This window comes from Heterocephalus glaber, unplaced genomic scaffold, assembly GCF_053883595.1.
Source record: "Heterocephalus glaber isolate CG9 unplaced genomic scaffold, H.glaber_assembly_v1.0 deba00001111, whole genome shotgun sequence".
Taxonomy (NCBI): domain Eukaryota; kingdom Metazoa; phylum Chordata; class Mammalia; order Rodentia; family Bathyergidae; genus Heterocephalus; species Heterocephalus glaber.
In genome coordinates, this window is record NW_028258194.1 from 520,497 (window position 1) to 532,669 (window position 12,173).

Below are 12,173 nucleotides of genomic sequence, written 5' to 3' on the forward strand. Positions count from 1 at the left end.
GTGTTGTGCATTATTCAACGCAGAAGCATGTTCTCATAAAACTTTACCTGTTTTAGCAGGCACTTTCTCATCTTTTCCACATCCACTGGCTCTTCTTTTAGAGCAAATTCAGCAATGGTACTGTGGAGAGCAGACTGTGGATAAAGACCTTGCACATTCTGCTTCAACCACTTGTATTTGTGAACACCTGCCACTGTACTCAACAGGGGCTGCCATTTATCCTAACAAAGAGAAACAGTTTGCACCATCAGTTCACCCTAAGAACATGTATTCTAAAATGGTTACTTGAATATTAAATAATGCCAATAGATTTAAATTGATATATTTTAAATTTAGTAACTAACATATGGTTAAAAATTATGCTATAAATATGCTTATATGTGTATTTATAATCTCTACATTAAGATACTTTGGAACAGGCTAACTTGGCACATCAAGCTAAGTTATCCTTCACAGGAACAGTCTCAGAGGTCAGTACAGTTCCGGAACAAAGGATGCCTAACAATCCATGAATGCAAGGAATAATGATGCAATGAGTGCCGAAAACAAAAGCAAACACTTCTCCAGCTACTGCTCTGACCAGAAGCCAGCAGTCAAGTTCAGTAAGCATCACTGGGGAAATATTTTTAATAAAAACCAACCACACTCACTACCCTACAGATGTTTGGCACAAAGGTACAGTTTTGTAGATTCCTTTGCTGTGTGCTATATTTCTACTCCACCAATCTCAGAATCACAGAAGATACTTCACCTTGGGAGATTTAATTGTTATGGGCCTTTTGTCCACATTTATCGGACCATGAGGCAAAATACAAGCTTCTTCTAAATCGCTGTCTTCATTTCCAATTTTTTCTTCATCATCAGTGGATTCTGGCTTCTTAGGAACTATGTCTGAAAACATCATTCATTATAAAAGTAATTTAAATATAATTTTAATTAATTTAAAATTAAGAGATACTTGAAATTTTCATGAAGGATAAAAATTTTCTTCAAAGAAACACGCAACCAACATTGTAAACTCCAATGCTCAAATAACAAAAATAAAAACTATCACAAGCAGTCTCCCATGACAAACAGTAATGCTATGTCAGGGACAGAGAGGCAGGGTGAGAATGCTATGTTAAGAAGCCCTGAAGAAGAGGGACCCAGGATCAGAAAGCTTATTCAGCCAGAGTAAATATTTAAGCCCTTCAGGCCATTCGGTCTGTTGTAAATGCTCAACTCTGCAACTTTCGCAGCACAAAATCCACAGATGTGGCTTTATTCCCAAAAACTTTGTTTATGGATGCTGCAAGTTAAGTTTCATGAATTTCTCATGTATCAAAAACATGGTTCTTCTTTTGACTTTTTAAAAACAATTTAAAACTACAAAACAAGCCTTGGCCCAAGGGCAACACAAAGCAAGAAACAGGCCACAGTGGCCCACCCATTTCAGGATTGTTCTTGCTGGCTACCAGTGAGTAACTGAACCAAATGAAGGCCTTTTCCATGTTAGCATGTTTACAGAAATTTCTACTGAATTTTCCATGTGATATGTATTTCTTCCCTATTTCTTAATATCTTTAAGGTTTTTGGCCTAATTCACCTCTGTACAAAAAATGGCAATATAATCCCTGGTACCTGGAAAAAACAAACAGAGAAAAAAAAAAATGGCAACATGCTGGGGTAGTAAGGGGCTGACACAGCAGGCCTGAGTTGCTCAAAGCCTGCATGTTCCCCAGAAAGGCCTGTCCCTTGGCTGGCTCCAACAACTAAGTTCTAAGCCTCTGGACTATCCTGCCTGATGAGTGTTGAATACGTGAAGCCCAAGGCCATGAGACACCAGTTTGTAGAGATGGGAGATACTAACAATGTCACTTATGGTGAGATCATCTATTTTTGCTATGGCACACACAAGTCTGCGTAAGTAAAACTAGTTGGGTTTTTTCTGTACCTGGGATCGAACTCAGGACCTTCCAAGCTTGCGAGGCAGGCGTGGCACCACTGAGCTAAATCCCCACCACCCCCCCACCCCCACTTTGTGTAATTAAGATCAGTTACATGGGCCCTGCCTGCCTCGGTAACCAGCCCCAATTAAAAACCCTAGACACCAAGGCTCAGATAAACTTCCTTCAAGGACAGCTCCTCAAACATGCTGCCGTACATCACTGCTGGGAGAACTAAGCATGTCCCCAAGTGATGACTGGAAGCCTGTGCTAGTATTCTTGGGACTTCCTTCCACGTGCCCTTCCCTCTGCTCATTTTATGCTGTCTCCCTGGGTAACTGTAAGTATGAATGCTCTCATATGTCCTACAGACTCTTTCAGCTGCAGTGTGCATGGAGACCCTGACACAGCACCAGTAGTATTAATTGCTTATACTCTGCAAGAAGAAAGGAAAAAAGGAGAGGAGGAAAGATGAAAAAGCCAGCTTCAAGCATCACACAATAAACCTATGAGCCCACAAAAAGAAACTTTAAAAGGTGACAACTCGGGTCAGAACCCATGTGCATGATGTGGTCACAGGCTAGAGGGAGGTCATTCTTCCTCACAGGCCTGCGTCTCAGCTGTGAGTCTTCCGGCTGCCTGAGGGGAAAGGGTCTCAGAAGCGGTAAGTGCTGTGACTCCCTCATCCGGACCACGTCCACACTTCAGACAAGCTGTTGTGGTTTAAGGATTTATTCAGAAACAATTTTGGGTGCCTGCTATGAGTAAAAGCCTCAGCCTTCCTTTATTGAGCCAAATATCCACCTAAAGAATCAGTAACTAATACTGTTTAATAGCCTGGTCTGTGAACTGCCAACAAAATTCATAAGAATATAGTCACAGCTTATTTATAATCACAAATACTAAATTCTAAAATACTTTATGTATTTTCACTCAAATTTGGGTTATTTAATATCAAATCTTTTCCATACTCTTATAGTTCATTCCTTGAAAAATCAGTAACTCTTTTAGCTTCCGCTTATAGTAATTCTCCACGCAGCAGACTGGAGCAGCTCCCTCCTCATCTACAGTTCCGCTGTCCAGTGAGTCACCTGTGGTCAACCACGGTCCAAAATCACTTACAGGCATCACAACTTTAAAGTGGGAAAGGCCACATTCACTGAGCTTTTATTACTGTAAACTGTTATACTCATTCCATTGTATTATTACGTACTGTTAATCTCTTATGGAGCCTAATTTATTTAATTTATAAATTAAACTTTGTCTCAGACGCATACATGAAGGAAAAAACAGTGTATTGAGGGTCTGGTGCTCTCTGCAGTTGTGAACATCTACTGGTGGTCTTGAAATGGGTCTCCTGCAGACTGTGGAGGACTTACTGTGCACAATTTCAAAACCAAAAATTTCTTTACAAAAGTGGCAGTACTAAGTTATAAGATTAAATGTTCCAATATAAAAAAAAAGAAAACTTCCCTTTCCCTATTAATTTAGTGAAGTTTACAGTACTTATCTTTTGTAGAATTAACACATTAGTTACTGAATCATAGTACAATTTCAACTTGCATCATCTGATCTCTTAGGAAAATAAGCAAGCCTAACAACAAATATTATATACATTTATAACATATAAATTATATTTACAATATAAATATTATAGCAGTACATGGAACTCAGGAATCACAAGCTGAACCATATGAAGGAAGTACACACTTTAACTGTTTCCCAACCGATAACATTTTACCTCTGTTTCTCCTTCGTTCTCGAATTATCTTCTGAGCTATCCTTCTCCAACGGGGCAAGGAACTTAACAGCTTAAATTTAGACATAATAGAGAGGTCATTGCAAACAGCAGGCCTCAGTTCATTAAAGAGGAACCTCAAACGTTCAATGACGGGAGCACAGACTTCCTTGTAAGAACGCCCCTGTTCTTGATGAGTCTACAAAGTCACAGGAAAAGACAAGTGAACAACCAATATTCTGGCAACTATCTGCACACCACAGAAGAATTAACACCTACTTACGCTGGGGTCAGGGATTTAGCTCAATGGTTCCACCGCCTGCCTCGCAAGCAGAGACCCAAGTTCGATCCCCGGTAACAAAAAAAAAAAAAAACCCTACTTACCTTAATGAGTGAGCATTTTGCTTGGTAGATGACTCTACAAACATCCACCACTGCTTTAGGCAATGTTCGGTGCTTTACTTGCTCAATACCAAGCGTGCCTGCATGAACTAAAGACAATGCCACATGACCTGTAAAACATTGAAAAGAAGGCTGGGTAGGAATAAATATGCTGCATGCCTGCTGAAAGATCTACGGTATCACTAAAACCACAGAATACATGGGTCTCAAGCTCCATACCTAAATCTTCATGTTTTAAGAGGCAGCATAACAGCAAACGGCCAACCTCTTCCACAGGATGCTCCGGAGGAAAGATGATGGGTGTGGTCAGGTGGCTCTGCCTACAATACCTTTCAATCTGACACAGAAAGTCCTGCAACAGAAATGTGGGGGGGCAACTTCAGAGCCATCCCAGGAACCCTCAGAAATCTTAAAATGCCACAGCTTCTGACTCACTTGCAATCAGCAAACTTCTAAAACCCCACTGGTATATAGAACAGAATCATCTGCTCACCTCCAAACATGCATAGCCAAAGTCTGTGCTATATTCATCAAAGCATGACAATATTCCACCGTCAAAGTTCTCAGGTAACAGAATACTAGGTTAGAATGGGAGAACGTCTGGCTCACCTTCACATTGTGGTCCTGGATGTTATTGTCAGCAATGGCCTGAAGGAATGCCTGGGAATGGTCACCCAGGGCCCGTCTGTGAGAACAGAGACGAGATTTGCTGGCAGGCGTGCCCCCAGGAGAACTGCAGTGGTCCTCATCTTTCTCCTCGTTGTAGCTATAGTGGATCTGGCTGGTCTGCAGGCCTCCAGAGAAAATGGACAACTGAAGCCACTCTAAAAATGCACAAGTAAGCATTAAAGAGAAACTTGAGGACACTCTTTAGAAATAAATACCAAAGAAAAGACCCTGAACTAAATACCCTATTTAGAAGGTGAAATTCAGCATCACTCATACGAAAGGGTCATATCTAACATATTTACACAGACTGTTTATAATTCTTCCATCTACATGAGCACATGTAGCACTTCTCAACTCTCTGATATATTTTAAGCACGCTATCAGGACTCATTACAGGGGTTCCAGCCCAGCATTCACTGGATACCTGCACTCTGTGTGAAGCTTCCTGGTTCCAGACACCATGTGCAGTGGAACACACATGGTCTGCGTGCATCTCCAGGAGTGCATGTGCTGGGAGCTCGGTCCACAGTGCGGAGATGTGCTCAGGTGGAGGCAGTTCTAAGAACCAGAGCCCAATGAAAAGGGACTGACAGAGTTCTCACAGGACCCTGGTTGGTTCCTGAGAGAGCAAACTGTTATGAAAGCCAGAGCCAGACCCTAAATCTCTCTGTGGTTTCTTGTCTCACCCGTGCTCTGCCATGACGCCATTTACCATGAAGTGACAAGGCCAGCAGGAGGTAGTTTAGATTTTCCATCTGTAAAACTGTGAGTGAAATAAGCCTCTTTTCTTTTTTGGTTTTTTTTTTTTTTTTTTGGTGCCGGGGATCGAACTCGGGTCCTTGCACTTGCGCAGCAGGCGGTGAAACCACTGAGTTAAATCCCTGGCCCGCCTCTTTTCTAAGTTACTCATCGTGGGGTACTTTGTTACGGTAACAAAAATCCAAAGAATCAACCTGCACATTCTCACAGGGAAAGCAGCACTCAATTTCAACCACAAGAATATAGTCCACAGAGTACTAGAGGGTCACAGAGCCCCGCAGCAGGAAGAGTCCACTGTGGCAAGGACCCAGGGAAGAATGACACTAAAAGGCTGCACATGTGACAAGGGAACAGGATGCCTGAAGGGTTTCTGCAGAGAACCTCCTCAAAGTAGGCTGCATACTCCTAGACTGTTTATAAAGTAACATGAATGAGATGATATTTAACAAGAAACTCAATCTTTAAAAAGGAAAGATCTCAGAGATGGAGACCCAAAGAACTGGAAAGGAGACCTATGCAGCAGACGTCCCTGCCCAGTACTAGCTGGCTATGAGTGGCACCTGCTTCTTGCTTTCCATAATTGGGCTATATTATTTTATATCAGGAGTCAGACGGGAGCCCTACATGACTCAAATGGGCATGTCAGATGATGGACTGGGCAAGCATAGCCCCTCCCCCAATGGCTGCTACAGAAACCTAGGCCCCGGTCTGTGAAGTGGAAGGGCTCTGCTGAGTTACATGCAGCTGAGGTCAGCGTGACCCCAGTTCAAACCCTTTCGCCTGAATTACGGCTTCTCACTGACCCGATGGGTTGCTTGCTAATTGCACCCCGTCCCAGTACCAATTTGTTCTGTCCAAGCAAGATCAGCAGTGCTACCTCCCTAGCAGCCCTGCCTCCTCCCTAGCAGCCCTGCCTGGTACCGTCGTGCCAGGTGTTCAGCAGTGTTCCACTAGGTACCTTCAAAGCACACCCGGCTCCCGATTCCTTCCCACAGCGTATTCAATAGATACCGCGTGCTCTGGGAGGCCTTGTCTCTGCTGCTACCAGCAGCACCAATCATGCCCCAAGACTCAGCTTCTTCATTTTAAGTCTAGTTTCTGTTTATTCCTTTGTCTTGGGTTGTGGTGGCTCATAGGAGGCCAGGACCCACTACAGAGGTTCTGGCAATGTTCCCTTCCCCATTCCCTGCAGACCTACATACAGCACAAGATATGGGATCAGCTAGGTCTGATGTCAGGATGCCCTCTAAAGCCAGGTGTGCTGGTGCATGCCTTTCGGCTACTCAGGAGGCTGAGGCAGAGGGAGCACCCTAGGGTCACTCTCCAGTCCTGGGATGGGGGAGGACTGGCCTAGTGACAGAGCACTCGTCTGATGTATGTGAGATCTTAGATTCCATGCCCAGCACCGCCAAAAAGAAGAAAGAATATGCCATCCATTAGAGAAAACAGGATTAATTATAACTATTTATAATAACTGAAGGGAAATGTACCCAAAAATAATTGTGATGAACATCAACAAAGATTTTCATTAATAATTTGTTTAAAAATAAATAAAATAAGTGACTTCTGTTATCAAACTATTGCTCCAAACTCAAATAATGAAGCCTGGGAAGCACTCAGTGTCCTTTAATTGAACATTTTAACGGAGAGCACTCAAGAGCTTCCCAGAATGGCCCATGCGACTCTGCCCAGGCAGAGTCAGAACTCAGGATCCCCCCACCTCCCAAGACAAGCCCTGACAGCAGCCCGTGTGGCAGGCAGGCCCCTCCTCGGCACTGCCTCGCCTGCCTTGGAGCCCCAGCCCCACCCCATTCCGGAGAAGCTCACCCCCAGGGTGTCATGGCAGAAGCACTCAGCCAGTGCAGCACAGGTCTCTGTGTCCTCCCCCACGGCGTGAGCAGGCCAACACCAAGGTCGCCTGCATGCAGCCTTGCCCGGCACCCACCCAAGAGGAGCTGGGGGCCCCACCCTCCTCCGCAGCAGCCTTCACACCCCGTGTTCCTGCACGGGACGCCCCACGCCAGTCCCAGCCCTGCCTTCTCTGCCAAGCTGCCTTCCCCAGACCCACTTCTAGATGCACCCTCACCTCGTCATCCATCACCCACAGCCTGACCGCTTCGCATGCTGGCCCACCATCACATAAGCAGCCTGTCTTATCCGTCTGTGCACCTGAGAGCCCAGCACGGTCGCCTGCATGGGCACCTGACCGCTCAGTCAATGCCTGCTGGATGGACAGATGCACAGGCAGACAAGGAGTGCAGAGGTAAACTCATCTTGTGGGGTACAGAGAAACTTCATTACTAACATAGTTACGAGGACTGCCGTCCAAAGTGCACCTAACCTGAGTCTGGTAAAAACAGTCTTCAGAGGCCCATTCCTGAAACAATAGCCAACCCACATTTTATGGGACCTCTGGGCACACAGGGAGACAACACACAGCCTGGCCCATCTGCCAGAGGACAGGGTATGGGACTACAGACAGACATTCCTGCACACTCGTAGCTTCCTCTGCAGCCAAGCGCCCTGAGACAAATGAGAGCTATTCACAGCTACTTCAAATCAGTTGAGTCTCACTGTCCTTATTCATTTTTTTTTTTAATCATCAACAACTGTTGATTCTTGATCCTCTCCTATTCATAGTAAAACTTGTGGCTCAACCAAAATAAAACAGCATGCTAATCAGTTAGCAGAAAACACGATTTTCTTACTGGCACATTCAATCTCGACAGGAGACAGCGGGGTGCTCACTGCTAAATAGGAAGCATGGAGGCCAAGAAGCAGGCCCAGATTCCTCTCCGTGTCTATCAGAGGTGAAGACAGACTTCCCAGATCTGGTATGGTAACCACTTCTTGGTCAGGCTGGAAAATCAAGTTTATCATCAGTTGGAGAAAACAAGATTAATTAGAAACAATGCCAAAAGAAGCACACGCTTAAGATGTAGTACTGCCCTGATCGGGACAGGTGGTGCTCTGGCACCCTGTTCCTATGTCCTGTAATGAGCTTAGACCACGGCCCAAGGAACAGTTGTTACTACAGAGTCTACAAGCCCTCGGGAGCAGAGGCAGACTGCAGCACAAACACCAAGGCACAGATAAGTGACTTGGTGTCACTATTCCTTAGGGAATCAAAATGTTTCATAAAATACAATTGATTACATTTATATACATTAAAAAACCAGTGACAAATATAAAATATGACAAGTACTGCTGATTAGTGAACTATGACCATACACACCAACAAATAAATTCTAATAAAAAACAAACTCACTAAAAAAAAAAGAGTTTTAAATAATCTTAAACTTTTCCAGTCACATCAGACAATTTACAAAGCAAGTTAATTTTCCCCTTTGTAAGATGTCTTAAGTACTACACTATGGAATTTAATGACTTGTATTACCTCTAGATATCTGGAAAGCCAATGCAAATACATAAACTCCTATACTCACAAATAGGTAAGAAAGACATATTTTTACCTAAGAATTCTGCTTCTATATAGTTACTGCCTAACTCAATGCAGTAAGCCACTCTAAGTTTCTATAAGCTTATAATAAAACTATAAAGACCAAAGCTCAACCTCCTCTTTTTGTGTGTAGACTCCTTCCATATTGATAATCTTTTTTTTTTTTTCCTGGTACCAGCGATCAAACTCGGGACCTGGTGCTTGCGACTCATAATCTTTTTCTAAAAATTTCAAGAGCAGTACATCATAACTTTTTTTTTTTTTTTTTGGTTTTGAGACAGGGCCTCACCGTGTAGTAGCCCAGGCTGGCCTTGAACTCATAGTGATTCTCCTGCCTCAGCCTCCGAGGGCTGGGATTACAGGCGTGTGCCACCATGCCCAGCTCATAAATCTTAACATGAACAAATATAAACTGATTTATCAAAATACCTCTAAACAAACACGTTTATCACTTAGTGACCCCTAGACAGCCCAGATGCGACCTTTACAGTAAAAACCATTCTCTCACAAACATACAGAAAAGACCTCCCCTGACAGACCCCAGGTCCTCCCACAGGTGCACAGCCTCACCTCTAAATACTGCCCAACACAGAACGCGTGCATAGATTCCTGCGTGTCTTCAAACTGCAGCGCAGCTTCCAAAGCCACCACTGGGTCTTCCCCTGCAAACTGAGCTAAAATGAAAAGAAAAAGCACAACACAACTTCAATCCACGTGCCCAGACAGTTATAGCTGAAATGGTACACAGGCGGTAAGTCAGGCAGCTGAGCTCAAAGTGAAGGTTATCAGAATACAATGATCTCACTCTCTCTCAGGCCTGCCTAGACCAACTCAGAACTTGGATCAAGTTTCAACAGGTATTTATTGAGGAAAACAATGCATGATAATAAGAAATTCTTTAACTGTGCTGAATTTGTTCATAAGACAGAAAACAAAATCAGAGATACATGAAAATCTGAAGGGGCTGGAGCGGAATTAGTGATCATTTATAAGCTTAGCTCTATGTGCTTAAAAATAATTCGTGCAGTTGGCCATGGTGGCACACACCTATAATTTCAACACTCAGGAGGCTGAGGCAGGAAGATTGCCATGAGTTCGAGCCAAGCCTAGTCTACACTGTGAGTTCAAGGCCAGTCTGAACTACATAGCAAGACCCTGTCTCAAAACAAACGAAAAATAACATATCCCTGAACTTTTAACCATGAACTAAAAAGTATGGCCTACCAAGAATACTATTTCCTGTTAAGGACTGTGTCTGGAAATCCTTTATGTCATATACTTTCCCATCAATCACGGTCCAGAAGCCTCCGTCTTTATTGTGGTTCTCCAAATCGGCTTTGCGTATAAGTGTCACTTCTTCATTATTTCTACAATTTTGACCTGTAAAAAATGACTCTGCATATACAGAAACCAAAAATCAATCGACTGATCAAATGAAAACAACAAATTATGTGAAACAGACAACTCACAACCACAATGGGAGAATAATATATCTTTCTGTAACAATAAAGACAAAAATTCTATTACATACAGAACATTGTCATAATGGCATAGAGACAGACATATTGAACAGTGGACTTGAACAGAAAACACAAAAATAAATGCTCACATATTTGGTGAAATGATCTCTGACAAAGAAGCCAAGATCATTCCATGGCGAAAGGATAATCTTTTTACATATGGTGCTGGGCAAAATAAATAGCCACATGCAAAAAAAGAAAAAAGAAGTTGGACCCCTATCTTGGACTATATACAAAAACTAGATCAAAGATGAAAACCTAAGAGCTGAAACAGAGAAATGTCACAATGTTGAATTTGGAAATGATTTCTTGGATATGATAGCAAAAGCAAGGGCAAGCTAGGGATTTAGCTCAGTGGTTCCACTACCTGCCTCGAAAGTGGAAGGTCCTGAGTTCGATCCTCGATACAAAAACAAAAAGCAAGGGCAATGAGGGCTGGGGATGTAACTCAGTGGCGCCATCTGCCTCACAAGCACAAGGTCCTGAATTCAATCCCCAGTACCAAAGAAACATAAAAAATAAAAAATAAATTAAAAAAATTTTTTTAAAAAGCAAGGGCAATGATAGAAGACAATTAGGTAAACTGGACTTTATCAAAATCAAATACTTACATGTAATGAAGGACATTAGCAAGAATAACAAAATATTTGCAAATAATATACGTACAGGATATATAATCAACTCCTATACAACTCAGTAACAACAATAAACTCAGTTCAAAACTGGGCAAAGGACCTAAGTAGGCATTTCTCCAAAGAAGATATGCAAGGGACAACAAGCATATGAAAAGATGCTCCACATCAGTAAATATTAGGGAAAAGGAAATCAAAACCACAATGAGATACAACTTCATACCGATGAGGATGGCTACCACCAAAAGGCCCAGAAATATCGAGTACTGGCAAGGGTGTGGATAAACTGCAACTCAGTGCACTCAGGGTGGGAGTGAGTCAGAGGCCACCACAGAGACAAAGGGCAGACAAATTCTTGGGACCTTAACCTGTTAATCATTAAAGATGTGATCTGTACTTTCTTCTGAGGCAATCAGGGGATTAAAAGCTGTTTTTAATTTTTTTTAAAATGACATTATTGTATCTACTGGTGCTGAAGAGGAAACTAAAAGCAGAACAAAGCTGGATCTTTATTTTGTATTCTTTGTTACCATAAAACTTTGGATCATATCCCTTCTCAGCTCTGTGTGTGTGTGTGTGTGTGTGTGTGTGTGTGTGTGTGTGTGTGTGTGTGTGAATCACTTAGGAGGTATCTGTCTAAAGGTTGGCAAAATAAGGTTGATTAGCCCTGAATTTACATAATGCCATCCCCTCTCACAGAAGAGTAATTTCCAGGGACATCTGATTATCAGAGAGTTCAAGGTCAGCCTGCACTACACAGTGAGAACTTGTCTCAAAAAAACAAAAAAGTGTTTGGCTATCATAAGGCTATTTTCTTTAGGACAAATACGACCTCTTATTTGATGCTCTGGTTGGATTTTTAATGTACAATGGATGCTAAAACACAACTTCAATTTTGAGTCCAGGAAACCAGAACCATACAGAACATGGTGACTTAAGATTCAAAACTGCCAGATCGGGCCGGGGGTTTAGCTTAGTGGTTTTGCTGCCTGCCTCACAAGCACAAGGACCCGAGTTCAATCCCCGGTACCAAAAAAAAACCCAGATCTCAAAACTCTGAGAAGTCAA

At 42.8% G+C, this 12,173-nt stretch overlaps 1 protein-coding gene across 4 annotated transcripts in view; it reads right to left on the minus strand.

Annotated features, from left to right (window-relative positions):
* Nucleotides 1-12,173, minus strand: part of Herc2 (HECT and RLD domain containing E3 ubiquitin protein ligase 2) — a 184,582-nt gene that overhangs the window by 107,044 nt on the left and 65,365 nt on the right. For 3 of the 4 annotated variants that reach the window (XM_004872187.4, XM_087210102.1, XM_004872186.4), the window contains exons 24-32: nucleotides 10,178-10,348; nucleotides 9,524-9,627; nucleotides 8,202-8,352; nucleotides 4,675-4,889; nucleotides 4,285-4,417; nucleotides 4,048-4,175; nucleotides 3,667-3,862; nucleotides 752-891; nucleotides 48-221 (exon numbers count right to left, since the gene is read on the minus strand). In XM_004872187.4, the coding sequence (XP_004872244.2) occupies nucleotides 48-221; nucleotides 752-891; nucleotides 3,667-3,862; nucleotides 4,048-4,175; nucleotides 4,285-4,417; nucleotides 4,675-4,889; nucleotides 8,202-8,352; nucleotides 9,524-9,627; nucleotides 10,178-10,348 (1,412 nt within the window). The remainder of the gene's footprint in view (nucleotides 1-47; nucleotides 222-751; nucleotides 892-3,666; nucleotides 3,863-4,047; nucleotides 4,176-4,284; nucleotides 4,418-4,674; nucleotides 4,890-8,201; nucleotides 8,353-9,523; nucleotides 9,628-10,177; nucleotides 10,349-12,173) is intronic. The other variant, XM_004872188.4, reaches the window with a different exon arrangement.